This window comes from Melospiza georgiana, chromosome 3 (genome assembly GCF_028018845.1).
Source record: "Melospiza georgiana isolate bMelGeo1 chromosome 3, bMelGeo1.pri, whole genome shotgun sequence".
Classification (NCBI taxonomy): domain Eukaryota; kingdom Metazoa; phylum Chordata; class Aves; order Passeriformes; family Passerellidae; genus Melospiza; species Melospiza georgiana.
The window spans coordinates 69,478,494-69,502,807 of record NC_080432.1 but is presented as its reverse complement, the minus strand read 5'-3'; the positions used below and the strand labels follow the sequence as shown (position 1 = coordinate 69,502,807).

Here is a 24,314-nt window from a genome sequence, read left to right as displayed (position 1 = left end):
CTATTCAGAACTTATGGACAAAGATGAAATCTAAAGTCTTTTCCTGAAGCTTAAAATAGCTACTGCAGGGCAATGGAAATATGCTTAACTAGAAAGCTGCTGTGTCCTGCTTCAGCTACAACAACTGACTTTACTGAATGTCTAACAGCTGGAAAATACATAGTGGGAGCATGCTAAAATAGGCTCATGGACTGTTTTAGAGCCATGAGACAATGATTGTGAGCTTACAGATTCCCAGTGGTCACAGAGTGGAAAAATATAGTCCTGGCCATTATATTTTCTGATCCTTCAAAAGCTAGAAAAATGACAGATGTGATAGCTAGGATGTGTTTATGCCAGCTTCATTGCAAATATTGCCTACTAAAACTACTTTCAAGTATGATCAGTTGTTATACAGAATTACTGAGCTGTGAAAAAAAAATGCAGCAGTTAAAAAGAAAAGAAAAAGAAAAGCCGTTTTGGGAAATTTTAGAGATAGATATGTTAGAATGGTTAAAACGTTCTGGAAAGTTGTCCAAAGCATCTAGCAAATTACTAATGTGTTTCAGGCCTTCTGATATAAAGTTCTGCTTGGAAATTGTGAGTTCTTAAAACTGAACACTCCCTGTAGATCCCAATATATCTTCAAGGATTAAGTTTACCCCTGTGTGAAATTTGGCATGTGGCTTTTGGGTCCTAAACATACTCTCGAGCCTTTTTTATTTATCCTTAGCTTCAGAAAAAGGTCCATTTGGCAGTTCTGTGTTAGTAGTTTCAGATGGTTTTTTTAATAGATTTAGAATTATCTTGTTTTTCTCAGCTTTCAATTTGACTGTTAATCCATAACCAAAGATTTCAGTCTGAGATTTTTTTTTCAGACTTGCAGATCTGAGAAATTTCATTTCAGTGAATGGGAATTTCTCTCAGCTAAACTACCTAGGATTTTCAAGTGGTGTGTTGAATGGCAAAAATGGTGGTGATCATGGTAACTGCTAGCTACTGTATGATTATGATCTCTTCTTGAAAAACTATTTCTTTCTGAGTTTCATGGTGGTAAGGTCTGGCTTCTTCTGAGGAGAAGCCATCATCAAGCTTCATCGAAAAATCAAACTATCCTAAAAGGCATTGTAATAAGACTTTCATTCATTTGACAATCATTTGACTTGAAAAGATAATGAATGCACTGTATTTAAAATTGTCAGTCTTTATGCTTCCCTCTCTCATCCCAAAGGAGTTAGCATTAGCTCCCAATGATGTTCATACAGATTCAGATTTTCCAAGCTCTGTAGCTCAGTACATGGTCTTCACTGGCCCTGGCTCCTGTGTCATGTTTCAGTCTGAGTCTTTTAGTGGTCCAGCTGAAAGAGCACAGAGCTCCTCCAGCAGTGCTCGCTCCTGCTCCCTGCCAGGTTGGCTGGCATGAGCCACTTGCAGAGGCCAAGAACTGTGACCAGCAGAAAACCTCTGGATATTCAGGTGAACAGGACCAACACTTTTCTCCATCGTTCTTTCTGCCTCCTGCCAGGTACTTAAATACAGCCTATAATAAAAGTGATGCTTTTTCACATCAGCTTGTTATTGTAGGAATTTATTTAATATTTTCAGAGTGCCTGAGCATGACGGTTTTGCTGTTTTTACAGTGGCAGACTGCTCTTACCAATCCTGTTCTTACCATCCAGATGAGACAGAGCAGAGTGCAGTATAGGTAACAAACTCTTTCAAAAACAGGCCTTACACTCTGGGCTTGTGCTGAAGACACAAACCACTAGTGTATTGAACACATACACATGGATTCAATTGCATGAATACATACAATCTTTAAGTGTTCCTCTTCTCTATCATGAAGGAGAAATGATGTGGTTTCATCGGAGACCTGTAGGAATAAAATGACAGTCCAGGTGCTGTGTACTTTAGGCCATCAGGAGAACTTCTGACTGCCAGCCAGCAGGAATCCTCTGAGCCTGTTTGGCATGTTTGATGTTATTTCCAAAACTCAGTCAGTATAACTGGTGGCTATGGTCACCATTGCTACAGCTTGCTTCTTTTGCTGATGTAAATGAGCTTCATGAGGTTGGGGTATCAAGCAAGGGTCATATTTTTATTCCCATTTTGATGAAGGGAGAAATTGAGCTGTAGAGGTTAAATTGTCGCTGTACAAAGTGACTTAGTGACTGCTGAACCTAAGGTCTTTGCCTGTCTTTCTTCCTTGTGACTGCATGTTGATTCCTCCCTTTCCTTCCTCCAGTAATTAGAGAAGCAAGGAACAAGTGAGGAAACTCTTCTGATTGACTCTTTTTTGTACATGCAGAGGGAAATTGTGTCTGCTTACAGGGGAAAAGGGTAAATCCCTAGATACTAAGCCTAGGAACTCTTAGGCAAAACTTGTTCAGGGAACTAGCTGTGAACTGGGGAGAAAAGTGGCCCTAAATGGAAAATAATCTGTGGGAGTGTGTGGGGGTGGTGGGGGAAGGGTCGGGGAGAAGAGGGTGAGGAGGAGAAGAAGAAAATTCTTTTAGAGAACAATTTGGCAGAAAATTCAGTTTCTTCTCTGAGTATGTCCTTCAGTAAGACTGAAAACTCTTCGGATCAAGGAGATAACCTTTGAGGTTTTCTTCTTCTACTTGAACTCTTTCTTTCACTGACTTTAGTTTCAATAACTGAGTTTAATTCAAGAGCAGACAGGCTCCATTAATTCTTTGCTCCTGCTCAAATGAATTCATTTTCTCTTTGGCATGTAAAAATTATAAAATCCTCTCATATGTTGTTTTTATGCATGTAGAACATATATGCATAAAAAACAGAAAACTTTTTCTAGGCTACCCATTTTATCTTTGATGAAGAAACACACTAAAAGTAGACTAATTTTCCTGAGTGAGCTACATAACATTCTTCATGTCTGAGAAATACGTTCCCAGTTCTCACCACTATTTTTCAGAGCAGTTCATCATTTCCCTTGGTCAAGTAAAGCTTGTAAACATAAAAAGTCTTTATAGGACAATGCACGTGCTTAGGTGACTTTTAAATCTTCTTAATTATTTAGTTAATTCGTTTTATATCATGTTAACTGATATACAAGCTACACAACTGTGTGACTGCACCACTACGATTATTGTTAAAGAGCTGTCAGTCACAGAGTCACAGAATAGTTTGGGTTGGAAGGCACCTGTAAAGGTCATCTAGCCCAGCCTCCTTGCAATTAGCAGAGACATCTTCAATTAGATCAGGTTCCTCAGAGCCCCATCCAACCTGCCCTTGAATGTTTCTAGGATCTTCATCTACCTGAAGGAAGGGGCTCAGCTTTGCTTAGCAGAACAACCAATCCATGGTCAACCTGATGACTTGAATTTTGAAAAAGTGGGAATACAATTTCCTTATAGTTCTCCTCTGCCTGCAAATAAAGAAACCCAGTCTCTGACAGAGGGAGGGGACATCAAAGGTGTTCTTGTTCCCTTTGTAGGACTCCCTGCATCATTAAGTGCTGCCATGAATAGCACAGCAGTGTCTGGTTCTGAATATACAACTGTGTCCATTCTAAAGTGTGCCGTAATTGTCTTACCTTGTCCTCTTCTTTGTTTTAGTGAACTTCTGCAAGATTTGGAAAACTGTGAAAATGATCCTGTTGCTATAGCAGATTGTTTTGTTTCCAAGGTAAGTCTGCAGCACCAGCTTCAAAGTGCAGTGGGGGAAATAAAATTCATTTATTAGTTTCTGAGACCTAATCCTGACAGCTTGTGTTATGTTAGCCAAGAAAAGTCAGCAAATCTATGGAAAGGGAAGGAATTTCTCTTAGCAATTGATAGGGATATGCCTCTAATTTGCATTTCTAAAAATCAAGACAAAGGTGTAATTTTCTTCAATAAGTGTATCTGAGCTGGTGGAGCTGTTTATTGAGTTCATTTTTAGGATTTACTTTTTTTTGTCAACTATTACAAGGGTTCTCTGTTTTACTTGCATCTGTAAATGTAGGTGATCAAGTCTGTTACTCTGGTTATGCCTTGTCTGCTTAAAAACAACTAGAGAGTAAAACTTGGCTGCATTCCTAAAAAAGGCAATAACATTAACATACAAAATGTGCCCATATTGTTTTCTGAGAATTTTTCCTGAAACCCACAACTCTACCTTAAATTTTCTTTTTAAATGGAATGGTCTAGCCTTAAGATTCACATCCCATTCTCTCTGTAATGCTTTGAATTTTCTGAACATTGATAGGACATCTTGATTCTGTTGGGCAATACTGAAGCCAAAAATATGTATTATGGGAAGTTGTTAGATGGAGCAGAAATACAGGGAAGAGGGTGACCTTCATTGTAGGAAACACATAGAGCCAGTCAGGGAGAAGAGGAATGGCTGTAATGAGTAGGACAACAAGAAATTAAATAATTTGGGCTACAGATGATGGTAGTTCACTGCAGACTTCACCAGAGAATCAACATATATCTTGAATCTCTAGAGCCCAAATGTGTTAAAAAAATAATGCTATCTCTGTGGTATTTCTGGAGGAAGAGAGATCATGTAGTTGTCTAAAGTTGAATTATCGCTTTATAGGTGTGTTTGCCTTTTTGTATTAAAAAAAAAAAGAACAACGAAGAACCAAAATTAAATGAATACAAACATGAAAAAACTCCAAAGAAACCAAAAAGCCAAAGTCTGTCATGTTTTATACTTTGTCCTGAACTCAGCATTGTCAGCACCAAGCACTTAATGTAATAAGTCTAACACATGGATTTAGGATTAACAGGACCACCCTCTCATTAATTCAGTAATTTGTTTGGCACTGTTGTGACATAAGGGATTTTATAGTAAATGAGAGTGATGATACCAGCTAAGTGCTGCTGTTTCACCAGATCTCTTGGTTCAGCTGAGTTTGAGAAAGTAATTTATCTAGTAACTGGTCTTTTGTAAGCACTGAGAGACCTTAGTGTTGGCACCACTAATGCAAAAGTAGGATGCATTTTTGCCCCATTGCAGTGGGGTTTATGGCATGTTGTTATTGCTACAGATAGCCTGGATTGAATTGAATTGAAGGAGAGAGAGAATGGGATAAGGGCAAGTGCAAAGTCCTGCTTCTGGAACAGCATAACCCCATGTGCCTGCTGAGTCTGGCTGACTAGAAAACAGCTTAATAAAAATGATCTGGGGTTCTGGTGGGCAAGAAGCTGTGAGTAAGTCAGCAGAGGGCCTGTGCAGTGAAGGCCAACTGGGAGGCCTTCGGGGTGTTTACAGATAGAACAGTTTGGAGCTGGTAGATATTTCTGCTGTATTGCTTGCTTATAGCTGGGACTGCTCCTGCTGGGATGTAAAACAGAGATGGTGCAACTGATAATAAGAAGTCCAGGAAAAAATTGTGTTCTCATTCAAATTGGCCAACTGAAAGGGCTTGTCTGGTAGACTTTCTGGCCATTACTTCCAAAACCCATCTGCATATCATTGCTTGTGCCTTTTGTTCCCTTGTCAAATGCTTTTAGCATTTGTATTATTGGCAGGCAGCTGCCTGATGGCTCAGAAATTGCTAGAGATCGCAGTACTAACAGGCATTTTTTAGCTTCATCCAGACAAGTGCAGACACTTAAAAGCAAAATCAAACAATACCAAAATAACCCACAGTTCTGGTCTTGGCCGAGAGGATTTCATTACAGCAACTGCTGACTGCCTTAACAAACTCCAGTTGCCCATTCTTGGTTGCTTGTGTCTTCCCAGCACCGAGAAGTGGAAATAAAACCGCCTTTTTTGGCAGCATGTGCTCCTTCAAGACTTACGGGACTTTGGCCATTTATTGTTTCATTGCTCCGTTAGATCCTCACTGTGAGTGAAGCACAGGGATGTTATCATGCTGAAGTCATAGCTCACAGCCTTAGCCAGTGGAGATGGCTGTGCTGGAGCTTCTTGAATGCTTCCAGTGGAACTGTGCTTAGATCCAGCGAGCTCTGGACCTAGTGCCATTTTTGCACCCAACTGTGAATATTGTAGGTGTTGCAAATCTTAAGGTGTAACCAAGTTTTCAGTGTAGTTACTGTGTTTGCTTTTTCCACTCTTAAGAAGCTCAGTAACTGCATAAAGTGAAAGTTTTTTCTTTCTTAGGGTTCATGTGAAATCACATGAAGTTAGTTTGCCGTATAACAACAGTTATGGTTAAAGTAACTCTGGAGCTTGTTGTATAAAATGTTTTATATTTGGGAAGATGTGGGGATCTTGATTTTTGAAGTTTTGGATCGTTCTCTTTGAACTTTGTTATTTGGTTTAGCGCAATAAAATTTCTTGTATTGCATATTATACTTTTCTCACACAATCATACATGACTGTGTTTCCTGTGTATAAATTTCATGCTTCAGTAGTAAAAAGCTTTGTAACTTTTAAGGGAAAGGATTATCAAAACACACTTCAGTGTAATTTGAACAAAAACCACATCATTGTGGGTTTGAATCTTTATAGTAACATTTTCTGTGCTGAGTGCCCAAAGCAAATAGCCCCTAAAATGGCAGCTTTGATTTATTAACAGACTTCGACAATGTTTTTAGTCTGAACTAGCCAGTAACATAAAACTCATTAACCACTAAAATAATGATGCAAAGCTATGACTTTATGGAAATGGAAATATTTAATAGCAACTTAAAACATTATATTGAATCCCTCTGCTTCCAAGTATTTAAATACATTAATAACTCACCAGCAGATAGACACAAATGCAGAAAAGCACACTTATTTTAAAACCTGCTATGCAATCATGAATTGCAGTCTTTTTTTCTGCCTCAAGATGCAGATGGTATGGGTATGGATATTTGTTTTACAGTGGGATGGCTGCTGCTTGGAAATAACCTGCCTCTGAGGGTAGTGTTGTACTAATTCAGTTTATACTAGTTCTGATCCTCTCTCTTTGTCTAGAAGAACTGCATTACCACTGGATGTAAAAGTTCTTGGAGACATATTGCTGGTAACTAATTGGAGACTAATAAAAAGGTTCCAGTGCAAGGTTAGCTATGGCTTAGTTATTCACACAGAAGACTTTATAAGGTTTTTTTTGCCAGTCCAGTCTTTCATTTTCATAGTAATGATGCCAGTGTTAATTAGAAGATTGACTTCGGTATTCTATACGTTTACATTTAAGTGAGTTGTTTTAAAGGAGAGCTGAATTCTGGCACATCACTCTTCTCACTCAACACCCCAGAAATTCAGAACATATGTTTTCTGCAAGGCACACTAACAGCTTAACCAGGGGGAAAGGGAGAATTACTTTAATCTAGCATCTCATTAGTGAAGAGGATATCCAGGCAATTGGCTTCAGTTTGCACACTGACTCCACTCATTTTCTCAGTCTCCATTTTCTTTTAAAGTGCCTTTTATGGCTATAAAAAAGCACAGTGCACTAAGAGTTGAGGGAGTATATGGAATATATGTGGAAGAGATGTGCAGTGAATTGATTCCAGTGTGAGGGACCAGTGTAAGTATAGCTGGGGTCTGCTCACTTGGCTTTGCTCTTGAGAGGGACTTCCAATCAGCGTGGACAAACTCTCAGCTTGAGTCTCAGGTTTTTGCAGCTTCTACCACAACAACTTTGTGCCCTCATATTTAAACTGATCCCTGGAGCAATTCCAGAGCAGAGATCAGAGATCTCTCTCCATGCAGAGATCAGTTTTCATTTGGTCTGAAGACAGTTGATGTGAATAAAACTATTTTCAAGCTGCGTAAATTTAAGAATGTCAGAAGAAATACTGATGAGCATAGCTGGTGTTTTCCTTATGTTGTGAAAGTAGTTGGAAAAATAATAAAACCGTCTTAGTTTTTGGTTTTTCTCTTGCTCCTGTTCTGAGCAGGGCAGTTTTGTCAGGATGAGGAAGAACTTCTCTTAGAAGTGGCTCTCTTGGCCACTTTCCCAACAAGTACACATGAATCCAGCTAATGCCTGGGCAAGGTGTATGGTGTTGATTCACAAGAGATCTGCAAGTTTGAGTGCGTATCAACAATCTCATCCTGGAGGCAAAACACATGTACTTGACTTTCTCCTGGCACTATGCTCACATTGCTCAGTAAAAGTAAATGCTCTCTGATGGTTCTGTGTGGTGAAATGAGCTGTGGCTCACTGGAGCGAGTACACACGTAAGTGCAGTGTGGAATTCGGTGTTATGTCTGCTCAGAAAGCAGGGGTGATAGTGAAACCATTCTTAAGCTTTAGAGGTATCAAGGGCATAAGAAACTATCTTTTTTTTTAATACAAATTTGTTGCATTTAATAGCTAGACAAAAGTTTTGTTAAAAAAAAAAAAAAAAAAAAAAAAAACATTAAAAGTAGTTCTGACCTTGTGTAAAAAAGCCCCAAACCAAAAACCAAACCAAAGAGCGAGAGTGTGAAAAGGCTCCTGGGGATTTCAGATATGCTTTTGATTTTGAGGGGAATGTGCACACAGCCTACTCTGTAACCCTGAAGTGTTTGGCCTTGTTTGTTTTACAGATAGTACTTTCGTTGGTTGAAATTTCACAAGAGATACTCTTTTCCTTTTTGTTTGAAAACAGACTAATCATGTGATATGAGCAGAATAAAAACATAAAAATTAATTGGCTTAAAATGTTCTTCATGCTACTTATGAAGTAATTCTATAAATTGTATTATTCTGTTAGGCTAGCTATGGGAATATATTAAAATTTGACCAAAATCCCCTGAGTGAAAACGTTGAATTAATATATGCATATATAAAATAAATTACATTTTTTTCTCCATACTGAATTTCACATTAGTGTTCTCTCTTAAGCACCCTGGCTTATTATAAGTGCTGGCTAGTTTGGTAGTGATTGCCAAAGAAAATTACACAGTGTAATATCTGCAGCTCTCTGAGGTTTGTTAATTCTTCATTTTGAGGGGAGAGGGTTTGGAGCTGTGGCTGTGTTTCCAAGCATGGACAGGAGCAGTCTGTGATACAGGCTCACTTCCTCTGCATGTGGACATGGGGCATAGGTAACACCACCACAAAACCTAGCTGAGGTGACAAAGTTAGTTCAAGTGTGAAAAACCAAGATAAATTATTTAACTGTATTTGTATCAAGACTACTTTTAGTTGGTTTGTTGGTTTCTAAGAGAAGAGCAGTTTAATAAGCTTACAGCCCACCAGTGAGTAAATGGGGATCACAGTCCCCTGGGGAAACATTTATTAGAAGTTTGCTTGAGTTATTTTCTCAGAACAGTGAATACTGAAATCCAGTAGGACACACTGAAATGAATTGCAATGCCTTGTACTCCTGCAGGGTAACATCTTACTTTGTACGGGGTCCTTATGGATCACGGCTCAGTGCGCAGATGAATGGCACACCCTGCATTACCCCCAGGAGAGGGGAATGGGACCAGTGCTGCTGCAATTGGCAAAGGGCACTGCCTGAGATGGCTCTTTCTGATGAATGGCTGAATGGAAAACAGCCAAACCCCAACAGTGAAAAACAAAAGCCACAGCCTGTGTCAGCCCTCTCCCCAGGGGTGCTGTTCCTCAGAGCACTGTGCCTTCTGTGAATGCAGATGTTTGGTCTCGCCATTCACCAGCAATGGAGACAGCCCCTCGTGGAGCACAGCTATTGTGCTCCAGAATGCCAGAGCCCGTTCTGAAGATGCTTGGAGTGGAAACTGGGTCTTATTCACTGCTGGAGGATTGTGTTTTATCTGTCGAGGGTTTATGAAAGAAAAAGTGATTGATACGGGGAGCACTTTGCATTTCTGCAGTGCTTTCTTAGCCTTTAGGACTCCAGTAAGCTGCAGAAATTGTGTCTTGTTTGGGATAGAGGTTCATAGGCAGATGTAGACTTAGAGCACATGGGACTGCTTCTGGAAATCTGTTCTTGCATAGAATTAAATGATGATTATTAAGAAAAAAACTTAGGCCAGGGAAGAAAGAAATGAAACTCAGACTTTAGCTCTGAGAAGTTTATCAGCATTAAGTTTGAGTAATTTCAGTGTGACAGGCAAGTGTGGAAACCCACCCAGATCTAGTTACAACTTGTTGGGGTAATAGCTGTCTGCTTTCACATAATTTACTTCTTAAAAAAAAAAAATCGCTTTTGTGGCTTCTAATTTCACGCTTAGACTGTGCTCACATGTGAAAGTATTTGTAATTGCTTGAAAATGGCACACCAAACATAACCTGCAGAACTTAATTCTCCCAGTAAATACACCAGGTGCGTGGTGTGATTTTTGGGGTTGTTTTGTGCAGGGCCAGGGGGTGTTCGTGGGTCCCTTCCAACTCAGGATATTCTATGATTCTATGATATGGGTGTCCTTCAGCTCACAAAAAAACTATAGATAAGTTCATCCAGCTATTTGAAGGACATAAGTGTGGTGATGGTGTTTTCGTCAGGTTTTTGGCTTTTTGAGGTTTTTTTTTTGAGATGCATAGATTTTCATGGGGTACCTTGGAGGCTTTGTTGCAAAGTCACTTGTTTTATCTCTGTGTAGGTTTTCTTGGTTTTTCTTTCAAGTAAAGGAAGAATCATGTTTATCTTGCGCACATTAGCTGCTAGTTTGACAAAATCTCAATATATGCAAACTTTTCCTCCCTGTGCAGAGTGAAGATTTCCACATATATACACAGTACTGCACCAACTACCCAAGGTAGGAATTATGGATTCCTTTTCTTCCTTTGTTCCTTGGCTAGTTTGTGTAATGCAAGTTACACTCTATGAAAAAAAAAAAATCAGCTTCTCCCCTTCCTAAATTGGAAGGAATTTACCTTTTATGTAAAAAAGAAGAAAAAAAATTTAATGAAGTTTTGTTTCATCTATTCTTGTGATTCACTGCTTTACCCTTCTTTAGAAAATGATGGTCTTACTCTGCAATGCTGCTTATAGAATTTCTAGTAAGAGAGACTGGTTGCATGTCAAGGGAGAGCATAGCTGAATGCACAAGATAATTTTTAAAAAAGCCAAACCAAACAACAGAAACAGCAGTTGTTGGAATGGGAACCTGCTGCCCCTTTTTACAAGATGAAAAGGAAGCAATTCTTTACCTGCAGACTTATGGAAACAGAGTGTCTTAAAGCCGTGTGTGGATGTTTTTAGGTCTGTGGCTGTGCTGACAGAGTGCATGAGGAACAAGGCACTGGCCAAGTTCTTCAGAGAGCGGCAAGAAGCACTGCAGCACTCTCTGCCCCTGGGCTCTTACCTCTTGAAACCTGTCCAACGCATCCTCAAGTACCACCTGCTTCTGCACGTAAGAAATGTATTTCATTTTGGGCTGCTGCACGTCGGGGTTCCTTCCTCTGGTAGAAGGCTTGGTGGTTAGAAAGGTTCTGGTTTTCCTTAAATGCTCATCCTTTTGTGGGTATTTGATTTCAACATGTGGAGGCTTTCTGTCTTTGTCACTTCACACCATATGCATCTATTTGGAGCGGGGAATTTATGGTAATTATTTTAGACACATTGCATCAGTCTTTGCATCCAAATAATTAACACTTTTTTTGTATGCTGGTCTGTAATTCTGAAGTTGTTCGGAAAATTCTTGTCATGATTAAACATTTTGTACACAAATTTATTGCTCCAATGAAGAACAATGCTTTTCCACATGTTGCAATGCTGGGGGTGGTTGATAAAAGGACTAAATACATATAAACACCCTGACTGCTAAGAATTTTGTGGAGAGGAATGATGGAGGAAGTGGGAACTCTTTCCACATTCAGTGAATTGACTTAAGCAAGTTTCGGAAATTCATGCTTTATTGTTAACATTTTCCACATATGTTACCTATTACAGAGTCGTGTTCTAGTGAAGTGTAAAGACACTGATCCTTATTTTAAATGCCTGGTGCTTTTCTACTCTCCAACTGTAAAGCAGAGTGTAGTGTAATTCCATCAGGGTTTTGTAAATGTAGAAATGTTCTGTGTTGTAGGAAAGCCATTAAATGCTGTCTGAAAGATCTCCTGTCAGTGTGCTGTGCTCCCTTTCTGTGCCTCTCTGGTCACACTGGCTGCTTCAAGTGTCCTTGCTGCTAAACGGCCCCAAAGGCTTGATTTTGTTTGTCATCTTGTGTGAATCCAATTGATACCAACATGCATCACTAACAAAGGCAGGAACATTGCCTTCGAGTGATTGCAAAGCACAGACAAAACAGTACAGATAAAAACACAGTACTGCATTCGACTGGGAAAATTCACTTAGGAATAAGGGGACTGTTTTTTTTTCCCTTTGTCTTAGGAAATAGAAAACCACCTTGACAAGGACACGGAGGGCTATGATGTGGTGCTGGATGCCATAGATACCATGCAGAGAGTGGCATGGCATATAAATGACATGAAGAGGAAGCATGAACATGCCATCAGGCTCCAGGTGAGTTCCCAGAGAGATTTTATGGGTGTTTGTGAGCTGTTTTTGTCAATATATATGCAATTAACATTTTTTAGTTTATCTTTTCTTTTAATCTTTGTCAGTCATAATTTAGACTGCTGTTGAGCATGCCTGTGGCTGTTTGATCTTGGAAACCATGGTCATAACTGCTGCAGGAAAATCTCAGACATCTCTAACCTACAAGCAGCATCCTGTAAAGCATTTATTTTGCAGTAATATGGAACTTCAGATAACTCTTCTTTCTTCCTTTCCCTCAATTGTACAGCACTGCTGTACAACCCTAGGGCATGGCTTTGTTCAGAAATCCTGTGGTTTCCGATTTCTTCCCTTTGTGCTGATTAAGTTTGTTTTGAGGCATTTCTTTTGCTGATTCTTAAGAACTTTCCTCTTGGGTTTTAGAAAACTCATTATCAGTTGCTTTGTGAAAAGCATAAACCTGGAAACATGATACTTGGAAAAACTCTAGCTTCGCTTCAAATGAAGATTTTTGAAGGAGAAGAAACAAAAGCTACACCCTGAGTAATTTTTGTCATCAAGAGCAAGGAGCAAGCTCTTTTGCAGAATTTATGCTCTCATTCTGGTTCCCAGTGAATCACACTTTTATGTTACATTTTCAATATTTATATCACTTTAAGAAAATTTAGGAGATTTTTTTAGTTTATAAAAGGGAGTAATAAGCTTATCCCATTTCAGAAATCCATATCATGTAATTCTTTGCCCATTTTTTTTAACATTAAATTTATTCACCCTTTTTGTGGTTTTCTTCTTCTTTCTATTTTGGGTTTTTTTAATGATTGTTTATTTTTTGTATTGCTGTTGTTCGTGTGTAAGGGAAATTTTACAATGTCTTGCCTGCAGCAGGGTAACCTTTGCCACACATTGCTGGAAATGCATGCTAATGACTTTTAACAACAGTCTGCTATAAATCTGAGTAATTATATTCAGAAGTAAATAGGGGTTAAATGCTTTTGGAAAAAAACAAAAGCTTATTTTTTTATTTATTGAGCTCAGCTGGCAAATGTTTGGGTTTGTGGAAAATGTTTATGTTCATAGTTACCCCTTAAAAAAGTAAAACCTACTTCTGCAGCCATAGGGATAGGCCTTCTGTGGGCTCTCACACTGCAATGTCGTCTGCAAGTACTGCAACAGCAGTTCCCGCACAAAGTGTCCCTCAAGAGTGGTGGACTTCATCCCTGTGCTGTATCCTGACTTATTAACAAGCTCCTGGAGAGATCTGATACAATGCAACATTTTTTAAATCTTGGTTTTGCCTTTTTTTTTTTTTAACAACTTCTGTATAGTCCAAAGTTGTCTGGTTTGGGGTTTTATTCCTGTGAATGCTTTAGCCAGCATTGGAGCTTCAAACGGACTGGGATGTTTTCTAGCTGAAAGCTTTGTTAAAGTCTAATGTTCTAGAGTGACCAACCTGGGAAGAGGCAATCTGTCACTGCTTTGCTAATGCTGCCAGGTTTAAAGTCCAGTGGATGTTTTTACAGAGTTCCCTAGTTAAAAGTTTAGCCTGCTTTTAGAATTTGAGGTCCCATGCTTAAGTTCTATGTCATTGCCAACAAGCAGTTTAAGGAAACAGAATAGCCATAGCTAAATGACAGTCTTGTTGAGATGTTCTTAGATGCTTCTCCAAGCTTTTTTTTTTTTCTTAAATAATAAATAAGGTGAGAAATACCCGTGGTATCTACACAAATCATTAATATACAAGCAAATATTCAGATGTTCAGTTGGCTGAATCACTTGTGGTTGTTTAGTCTTCTGAGAATCATCTCTTCAATCCAAACACCTCACAGAAGTGTCTTCTGTCATGGGCCTATGGGACATGGCATTATAATTAATTCAGTGGGAGACCACACAACTTCAGGAGGGTACCCAGGGTGGGAGGGAAGTGTTAAGAGGGATTGGTTGAGGACATGAAGGGGAGTGTGAGAGAGACTGATGAGTGAATGTTTCTGGGAGCAAGGGGAGCAGAGGTTGTGCTCTTTTATTACAGACTGCCCCAAGGAGTTCAGGGCACTTTTGGGTCCATGTAAAGGCAGTAAGGACTCAGGGCTGTTTAGTGTGGGCTTTGCAGTGAGCCTCCAAGCACCTGGCTGCGATGTTACACATAACCTACCAGCCTCAGGATTGGTGTCTGGTGACTTTCCACTGTTGGATGCTAAACATTGTGTAGGAGAGTGCAAATGGCCTAAGCAGATCATTTGGGTCTTTTGTTTCAACAAGGTCTCTGAAATTAATTTTGCATGTTGTTCTTTGATGTGTTGCAGGAGATACAGAGTTTGCTCACTAACTGGAAAGGGCCAGACCTTACGAGTTACGGGGAGCTGGTGTTAGAGGGAACGTTCCGCATTCAGCGAGCCAAAAATGAGCGCACGCTGTTCCTCTTTGACAAGATGCTGCTGATTACAAAAAAGAGAGATGAAATGTTTGCATACAAAGCTCACATACTGGTATGTCAGAGAGCAGGTGGTAATGTGCTGTCTACAGGTCTCCCTAAAACTCCTCTGTGATTCACATTGTTTCCTCTCTTTGTTGCAGTGTGGAAACCTGATGCTCGTTGAAGTGATACCAAAGGAACCACTTAGCTTTAGTGTTTTCCACTACAAAAATCCTAAGATGCAACATACTGTCCAGGTACCACAGAAACCCCCCCTCCCCACTGGGTAATGTGGCTCATGTCCATATGGTATTTATGGCCCTGCATAGTACAGGAATGAATTTTTCTCATGGTGCCCAATTTTTTTATCAGGCAAAGTCGCAGCAAGACAAGCGCCTTTGGATTCTTCACTTGAAGAGGTTAATTCTAGAAAATCATCCTGCTAAAATTCCTGCCAAGGTAAAAAAAAAAAAAGCAAAACCAAAAACTAAGCAAACAAAACATGCAAACAAAATCACAAGACACCTCCTTGTATGGGTGCTGACTTAAAACACTGATGCATGCAATATACAGAGAGCTTAGACTCCAGGATGTTAATTAATGTGTTGTTTCCTTGTATCTTTAAAAGTTCCTCAGAACTAATGGGGAAGTTCCACTATAATTATCTGCAGGGCTAGGTATGGGAATAGAAGAATGGGTTAGCAGCATTTGCTTGCCAAGACAAAAGTAGCAGAGGTGCAATGTCAGAAAGCTTCACTCTAGGAGCACATTTTAGCTTGATGCTGCCTGTCTGCAGAGCACTGGGATGCACTGTTTGCAGTACTGTAGGTGTTTTAATCAGTCTTGGTTAGATGTCATAGCAGTGAAGCCATTGGCAGCACACACTTCACTGCAACTACACACACCCATCCTCAACCCAGCATCCTTAGCTGGGACATTGGCCCTTTTTGCTGGGATAGCTGGAGAGCTTTATGGCAGAAAAAATGAGGCACTGATATCATATTCATAGCTATAATATCTTGGAATGAGGAAATCTCCTCCTCTTATTTATGGAATCCACTCTTAGAGCTTCAGGTGATGTCTGCCAGTGTAACATACAGCACCTCCCAAAGGGTGTTAACTCTCTTTAATTCTTGCCAAGACACAGCAGACATTGACTGGTGTAGAAACAGGATTTTTTTTTCGCAGAGTTTACTCTTTGTTTTTCAGTTTCCCTGACTGTTTTTTCACTCAGTTCTATGCTGTAATGGCTAAAAAATGTTACCTGTGACTGACATGCACCGTACTGTACTAACATGCATTTTCAACAGTGTGACAAAAAGAGACTTGTGGAAGAAAAAAGCACTAGCAGGTCCTATTGCTAATTCTCCTCTTTTTGTTAACAAAGTCTATTGAAAGATTAATGTTTATGCTAGTATCCACACTTACACTGTAAATACTCTATTAGGTTGTTTAAAAAGTACAGCATGATCTTGGCCTTTGTATCATTATTTTCTTATTTCTTACACAATTTTTATTCTAGCTGTAGAAAAAAAATGTGAAACCAAAAATATTATTTTCTTAGAGAAATAACTTCACTTGAGAAAGGAAAAGTCTAGTGAAATAAATCTTTGAGGTTATCTGTACATTTTGATTTTTTTTTCCCTGTCGAACTGGTAATTGCTTGTTGTGAGGCTTCAGTCTGCCCAGCTTCTGGAGAATGCAATAGTAGTCCACATGTGACGCCTGGTGGAAAATTACCAAACTGCACCTGTACAAGGGCAAGTGTCTTAGACAGGATATTTCAGTTTGGGTTGTTTTCTTACTTAGTAGCTGATATGCTACCTAAAACATCCAGATTTTTTTTTCTACTAAAAAAGGGACAAATTTTAAGCAATCAGGAGGTGCTCTTTATTCTGCAATCTTACTTAAACCAAATTATGATTTGTTTTGACACACACTCTTCCCTTGCGCTGCCTCTGCAGAGGTGAGCACGCAAGACAGTGTGCTCACTGGGGACAGTGAACAACAGGTTTTGTGTGCAGACCTGGAGATAAACTCTGCTGAGTTCCTGCCACCAAAATTTTCCTCCCTGTATGAAACAAGTCCAATGTACAGAGTAGAACCAAAAACACTAACCCAAAAAATAATGCTGCTAACCATATTTATTAATTCCCAAATTAAAATTGCTGTTACTTTCATACAAGTTCACTACTGTCTGTAATATGCAATGCAACTTGCCCTTCTACTATCAGTTTTAACTTCTTCATTTGTTACTTTTTCACTTCCAGGCCAAGCAGGCAATTCTCGAAATGGATGCCATACGTAAGTTGGTTCTTTTTCCCTTTTGTTTTAAAAATTAATAAAACCATATTCAGCATTTTGGCTTTAGCTGTTGATGTCATCTGAAATGGAAGAATGCCAGGCTTATGTTCCTTGAATTATGACCCTGCTGGAAAAGGCAAAATTAGATGCAGATCCTGTGGAGTTTGCTGGGAAGGCTCTGACTGAGAAACTGGCAGACAGACATGATGGTGGTGGATAAATGTTCCTGGGTTAGCCCTCTGGAGCCAGGCCCAGCTACATGGGTAAAGCATTCCCAAGGCTGCCTGGGAGCCAGCTGCCCTAGCAGCACGTCTCGCTTGTGTAGCTTCAGGCTCTGATGGGGTGCAGCTGGGTTAGGCATAAAGGGATGATGGCACTGCCTCCAAAGAGAGCTGCCAAGGTGTGTGAAGTGCCATCCTTGTCACTCTCTTATTCCCTGTGCCTCTGCTTGTTCCTCAGATCACCCAGGCTTCCACTATAGCCCTGAGGGAGAAATGAAATCGCCATACCAGCCTAAGGAAGGCACTGCTCCTCACAGAGTGAGACGGAAATCAGGTGAATAAATTCATTTATACCCTAGATGACAAAAGGAAAAACAAGCAGGTTTGTTTTAGGGGTGGATTAGGCTGGGTACATGGAATTGGTTTATAATCTGCACTCCAGGCAGTCTAACGTGGTACAGTATCTCTCCAATGTGGATGAAGTATCTTATTAACCATTTGTTGTTCTTGTAATTTATTTTTTTACCTACTGTTTGCATTTAATTTAAGAAATATACATTTGTAATGGTGAATGTATAAAGAACAGTTGGTACTCTCTAATAGATTAAAGTTCATATCCAGTAAAGCCTGTCACATTATTTAAATTTGACATACCTCCTTACTGCAGTTATTATTGTCTCAGAAGTGGTCCATCCTGATTATGATAGGCTTATTATTTCAAAACATGATTACTATCTATACTTAGTGTCATGTTTGCCTTATGAATAATAGAGATTTGAGAGGTGGTTTTGCTGAGTGAGCTTTTTTTGCCCTCCTAGCTCAAACATTTATCTATAATTACTCTCAAAGACACTACCAATGTCTTTGTAGTTGGGTGACTTCATATTGCAGTCCCTGTGTTCCCCTCTTTGTGTCCTTAAAGACCTTTCCAATTTGGTGTGTAACATTGGATATTGGGAATAACTTAAACAAGGCTCATGGGAGTATTGGTGTAATGATTCAACATACAGCAACATTTGTGCTTCAAAAGCAATCAAGTTCCAATTATGTTTGAGGTATGTTCTCCTTTGTTTCTGAGGTGTTTGCGCACCTTTGTTGCATTGGTGCTGCTCTTTCTGTGAAAGGAAGAATACAAAATGTTTCTACTGATCAAAGGACCTCCTATGTAATCTTTAGCTACTTACACTTTCTAAGCCCATCTAAGACTTTGGTACCTTATGCATATTTCAAACAGAAAACCTCTAACACTGCAGTGCAGTAACAGAGGTGATATGGTCTTTTGAAAGCAGGAATCTTTCCATGGGGTAAAATTTATGTATGCCTAGATGAATGGAGGGCAACTGCTATTGCATTAAGAAACAAGTCTATGCTTTGGTAACAGCTGTAGATTTGATACTTCAACAGATCATCTTTGTGAGGAAATTTTGCAATAAAGAAATTAAAATCTGGCTTCACTGTGTGGGCTCAGAAGCTTAAATTTTTATATACATGTTAAAAAAAAGTTGTTCAGGATGCCGACGGCTTTCTTTGGAATACCACAGTGGGTAAACATGTTGTTGTCTTTTTCAGAACCCTCATCTAGAGTCCATAAAGTTTTGAAGTCAAATGGTAAGATATTTTGTGTATTGTTTACTGACCTGGTTCTCCTGTACTTTGTAAAACAACTGAAGACAGAATCTTTTTTCTTGTAACTGTCCCTAAATACATTAAGGGGAGGAAGAGGAATTTTTGGGGGAAAAAAAGCCAAACCCAAAATGTTAGTGTTTAAATCTAATAGCTGATTTTCCACACTTGGGGATTGGTCCTGTAAACATCCTAGGAACTGAACCCACCAAGTCTTGGTGATTGTGAACAGTTCCTCAAATCACAGCAGTGCTGCAAAATCAGGGCCTCAGGTGGAACTCTGGTAAAGCTCATGCTGTCTCTGCTTTATCAGAAATCCCCATATAGTCTGTTTGCTCAATTGCTGCTTCATTCAGCCCCCTTTGGGGAATTCATAATTGGGGTAGCATTAAAACAGGCATAGCCTGACACCAGTTTGGTTATTCATTGATGTGTTTTTGTTTTCAGATGTAAGCCCAGACATGCAGAAGGTAAGCCATTTCTTAAATTCCTTGTTTTAGCCCATTCATATGACTTTAGAGCACAGTGTTTACTGGAGAATCTGTATCTTCTTGGTTGTGTTGACCTTAAGAATGAAAACAAACCCATAAATGTTATTTAGCATCTCAAGTAAGATTACTGGGATGAAAAAAGTAGAAATACAGCTTACTAATTTGGGAATATTTAATAAAGAAGAAAATCAGCAGTCCATATATGGTTGCGGTTTATAATACAGTCCAATCAATTAGTAGTGCTACAGGATACTTAAAAATACCACTAGAATCAAGGAAGTGCAGTGTATAAAAATAGTGTTTATTCTTTGGCTCATATTACATTATTAAATACAACTGGAAAGTTTCAACTTAGTCTGACATATAGATATATATAGATATATATATATGTGTAATGATGTATCTCCAAACAGAGCACATGCAGCTTGAGCAGATTGTAATGAACATTTGTAAGTTTTACATTTTCTGTAAGAATTTGTATGGAAATTCCCAGTGCAATTTGAAAGTCTACTTTTGAATTTCAGGTCTTGGGGTTTTATTTAAGATGGAATTTTAAAAAGTGTGTGTGTTATAAACAGAGTACATTAGGTATTACTTCATTGTCATGCCATAATATTGAAGCCCAGGATTCGGTGTGAAAGGGGGCTTTTGCATATATTTTTTCAGTTCTAAATATTACATGGAAAAGTACTGGTTGTTGTACTTACTTCTTTATAAATCTCACTTCAGTGCAGCTAACTGACTGTAGGCTAAACATTGCCTGTGAGTCTGATTCTATACTAAAATACAGAATCTCTAAAAACTTCTAATCAGAGTTTCATGTTTGTTTTTTTTTAAGCGGATGGGCATTGAAGGAGCCCTGTTATCTCAAGCCACCAAACTAGGATCAAGTGAAGCCCTACTGAATTCTAGGAAAAAGGTTTCACTGGAATCCAGTGGGCTGGAGAGCCAGTTTCAAGAGTCTATTGAACCAGCCTACAGTAGTGATCACGATGAAACTCTTCAGACTTCTGCAACAGAACAGATTGATGCTGATGATGAAGAAGAGTCTGAACAGGTAGGAAAAAGTGGGGAAAAATAATTTTTTTTTTTTTTTTTGTGGAGAATGGAAGAAGGATTAGAATTATATGTAAAACAGACAGGAATGTGTTGCAAATGTTTACAACTTCCTCTCCTCAGAAACATTTTAATTTAGACTTCACACAATACTCACTTGTATTTTAACAGAGAAGATGTAAAAACCCCTACACAGAGGGAGAAATTCCCACTACTTGAATTTTACTTACTCCTTTGCAGTCCTCCAGCCTGGTTGTTACAGAAAAGTTTTACCTGTTGCACACAACTGGCCTTTCCTTGTTTCTTCAGCTGATGCCATGCAAAAACCTTTTTAGGCCTCATGCAGAGACAGTGCTTTCAAAGCAAGGACTTGAATATTATTCTGAGATTCAGACACTGCTGCATGTGATGGGATGTTTCTTGATCTGTGAGCCTCTGGCAGGAGCTATGAATGTGTGAACTTGAATATGAGAAGTTTTGAGTACGATTTATGAAAATGAGAGTCTTTATCTCCTACTACTGCACAAATGGTAGTTTTTTTCTTACTTGGTATGATGTTTCCACACATATGTAATACCTTTGAAAGGCTAAAAATCCAGCTTCAAAATGTGGCTGCGTTAAAGAATCTAGATTTTCAGTTTATTTGGTTTAGTTGATACTGAGGTCATATCGTTGTGTGGCTCATCTGTTTTATGAATTATATGAAACCAGTGATTGAGATTCTTTTTGGAGCTGATTGCATTTCCTCTTTGAAATTACACTATTTGCATTATAAATATTTCATAAAATAGTATCTTGTACCAGTGTAGTGCAGTGATTGTAATTCCCCCTCTTGCCAACGTAAGTAAGAATGAAAGAATGAGTAAGCACAAAAAATACCACAAAAAACTGATACTATTAGCTTAGTGGTTACTACTAGATGTGGCAATTGTACTTTTACAGGTTTTATAAGCTCTGAATATTTCTTGTGGCAGTGCTAACAACTCATAAGCTGCTTCGTGTCCCAGTATAGGTCTCTGGCCTGTTGTAGCTCCTAGTAATTCCTCTGAACCAGACTGTACAAAGAACTGTAGGTTTTATTACCTCTCACATTTTTTTCTTTAAAATCACAGCAAAACTCACTGCAGAAATCAAAAGGGGGAAGAAAAAGACTTAATAGTCAAGCTGCTGAAAATGTTGAAAAACGAAGAAGTCTCAATCTCAATAAATGTGAAATGCAGGTAAGTAATTATTATTTTTTACTTCTATTTTGCTATGCATCATAAGTATGTCAAAGAAATGTTTTCCCTAGGTTGACAGATAACATCATCTCCTGTTTATCAGTGTTCATATCATTAAAATATTCATGTCTGTGACAAAAGACTATTTCTTTTGGGGGCTGGGAAAAACAAGTAGCTAACTAAACCAATCAGCATTAGCTGAAGACAAAAGGAATTGTCTTTCCCTCTCTCCCCCAAATTCTGGCCAGCAATATCTAAAGCATCCTTTATGTTGGCCTTAGGGAACACGTGGCCTTGCTGTAAAAACTTACACTAAAAAAAAAGACATTTTCAATGGCATGTGCTAGAGAGCACAAGATTCCTTTCTGCTAGGGTTATAGGCAAGGAAAAGGAGAAGAACAAAACTTTTGGCACAAGCCCAGAGTCAGATTAGCTTAATCCAACTGTGAAACTGCAGAGTTAGCATAAAAGGTTTAATCCAACTCCTGCCAAACAGATTTGCCTTTAATTACTCATGCATTAACATAAGCTACTGTCTTGTATTTGAAGTAAGATGTTATTAAACACCGAGAGTAAACTCTGAGCCATGGTAAGGATTAGGAGGCAAAGCAGTCTGGCACTGCCACCCTGGCTCCCTCACTCTCTGTTGGAGAGGGCACTTGCCCTGCCTATCTCCATGTGATTCTCTGCTGCAGGACAGACTGGCGCTGTGGCAGTCCTGTGAAAAGAGGGAATTGCTGTATTATTACAGGGATATGCTAATGTTACCTGCAAATTTCAAATCTCCACAGAGCTCCAAGGACCCTTCGGATGAAGAGTCAATGCAGTTGAATACCGATCTTCCATTTCCCTGTGCAGCTAGGCAGCCACAGTCTCCTAGACAGTTCAGCACACCCCAGAGCAACTCTCTGATCATGAATATCCTGGGGGGAAGTACCTCTGTCAGAAACATCTGGACGGACCATCAGATCAGGCAGGCATTGTTCCCCAGCCGGCGCCCACCTTATGAGAACGAAGACGATGAAGACGATTACCAGATGTTTGTACCATCAGCGTCTACATCCACCACAAGCTCAGCTCCTGGTGGGGAAAGGAGGGGTTCTTCTGGCCGTCCATGCAGCTGGCACTTGGGGCAAGTGCAGCAAAATGAGACTTCCAGCCCCAGTCGTCACAAAATCGTTAGACGGGCCAGTAGTGCTGGTGAAAGCAACGCGTGTCCAGCCAGTGCCAGGTGCAAAACAGGGGAGCGTGGCTCTCGGAGGGAGGTGAAGGCAGCAGAGGGGAACAGTAGGAATGCGTATCCTGAATCTTCAGAGGAGCTGACTATCGATGATATTGAACATGTTTATGATAATATAAGCTATGAAGACTTAAAGCTGATGGGTCTGACAAGAAGAGAGGAGACACACCATGGTCCCCGGAGATCCGCTAGAGACTCTCTGTATGAGGCTGAAAACAAAAGCAGCTCAGATTCAACTTCCAAAAAGACAACAGCAAATCAAAAGAGGACCTCCGTTCATGCTAGCAGGGAGGAGATACTGCTCAGTAAAGAAGCACCAACTTCAAGTTTGGATGAGCTCAGAATTATTGAAGACAACATCTATGACACCATACGGCTTCCAGAAACATCTTTATTGGGTTTTAAACGTGACTCCTTAAAATCCTCTAAAAGGAGGAGTTTTTTGGAAAAAGACTTTGCATATTGTGACAATCTGCGACATTTTGTTTCTGAGGAGAGTCTGCAGTTCAGCGAAGATGAAAGCTCTTACCATCGTGTGCCCATTGACACTGACTATTTGAGCTTAGTCGATAGCTCCTCCAACTCTGACTCACTGTCGCATAAGTCTGCAGCAGACAAACTCTCAGAGGAAGTAGACGAGATTTGGAACGACCTGGAGAACTACATCAAGAAAAATGAGGAAAAGACAAGAGACCGTGTCCTTGCAGCCTTTCCTGTTTGTAAAGATGACATGCAGGAAAGGCTGCATGCTGGTAGCACACCTCAACTGAGTAAAGATGTAGAGTACTCACTGTCTACTCTCTCTCTGCCAGAAACTCCCATTTTCCCTAAAACTGTGAAGCCCAGGGCTGCCACCATAAGTGAGGCTAATCTCAGGCTTGAGGACACTACACCATGCAAGAACTCTTTTATGAGTTTGAACAGATCTTCCTTCTCCACTGAGATGCCTTTTGTAGATAGTCCATATGAGCCTGTCAGCAGTATTCTGTCCAGCACACCTGCAGAGGGTGTGGAAAATGACTTGGCTGTTATGGATAAAACAAAGAACAGAGTTTTTATGATGGCAAGACAGTACAGTCAAAAAATTAAGAAGGCTAACCAGCTTTTGAAAGTTAAAAGTCCAGAGCAGGAACAGCCAGCTAGCAGACAACATAAACTGAAACACAAAGATCTTGCTGCTATTCTGGAGGAGAAAAAACAAGGAGGTCCTGCTATTGGTATGTTAAAAACATTTCTGTACAGATACATTTCTTCAGTAACTTTCAGTGAACTTTGTGTTCTGAACTGGAAGATTATGAATTTTTCGCACCTTGGTCATTGAGTATCAGGATTGTATTTTCTGTGTTACAAGTGAAATTAATTTTCTCAGACTGCTTTAATGTGAATGGTCCTTTATATCTCATTTCTTGTTACTTGATAACTTTGGGAAGAAATAGCAGGGCAGTGGCAGAAAAGAGCAATTCAGCTGAGGCTAGAAGTAGAAATC

At 39.5% G+C, this 24,314-nt stretch overlaps 1 protein-coding gene across 2 annotated transcripts in view; it reads left to right on the top strand.

The window, feature by feature from the left end:
- PLEKHG1 (pleckstrin homology and RhoGEF domain containing G1) overlaps positions 1–24,314 on the top strand; it is a 125,525-nt gene that overhangs the window by 97,301 nt on the left and 3,910 nt on the right. For both annotated transcript variants that reach the window (XM_058021159.1, XM_058021160.1), the window contains exons 6-19: positions 3,558–3,627; positions 10,514–10,560; positions 11,007–11,157; positions 12,138–12,269; positions 14,564–14,746; positions 14,835–14,930; positions 15,046–15,132; positions 16,944–16,977; positions 17,437–17,532; positions 18,768–18,806; positions 19,269–19,291; positions 20,151–20,369; positions 21,481–21,588; positions 22,380–24,045. In XM_058021159.1, coding sequence (XP_057877142.1) covers positions 3,558–3,627; positions 10,514–10,560; positions 11,007–11,157; positions 12,138–12,269; positions 14,564–14,746; positions 14,835–14,930; positions 15,046–15,132; positions 16,944–16,977; positions 17,437–17,532; positions 18,768–18,806; positions 19,269–19,291; positions 20,151–20,369; positions 21,481–21,588; positions 22,380–24,045 — 2,951 coding nt within the window. The remainder of the gene's footprint in view (positions 1–3,557; positions 3,628–10,513; positions 10,561–11,006; positions 11,158–12,137; positions 12,270–14,563; positions 14,747–14,834; positions 14,931–15,045; positions 15,133–16,943; positions 16,978–17,436; positions 17,533–18,767; positions 18,807–19,268; positions 19,292–20,150; positions 20,370–21,480; positions 21,589–22,379; positions 24,046–24,314) is intronic.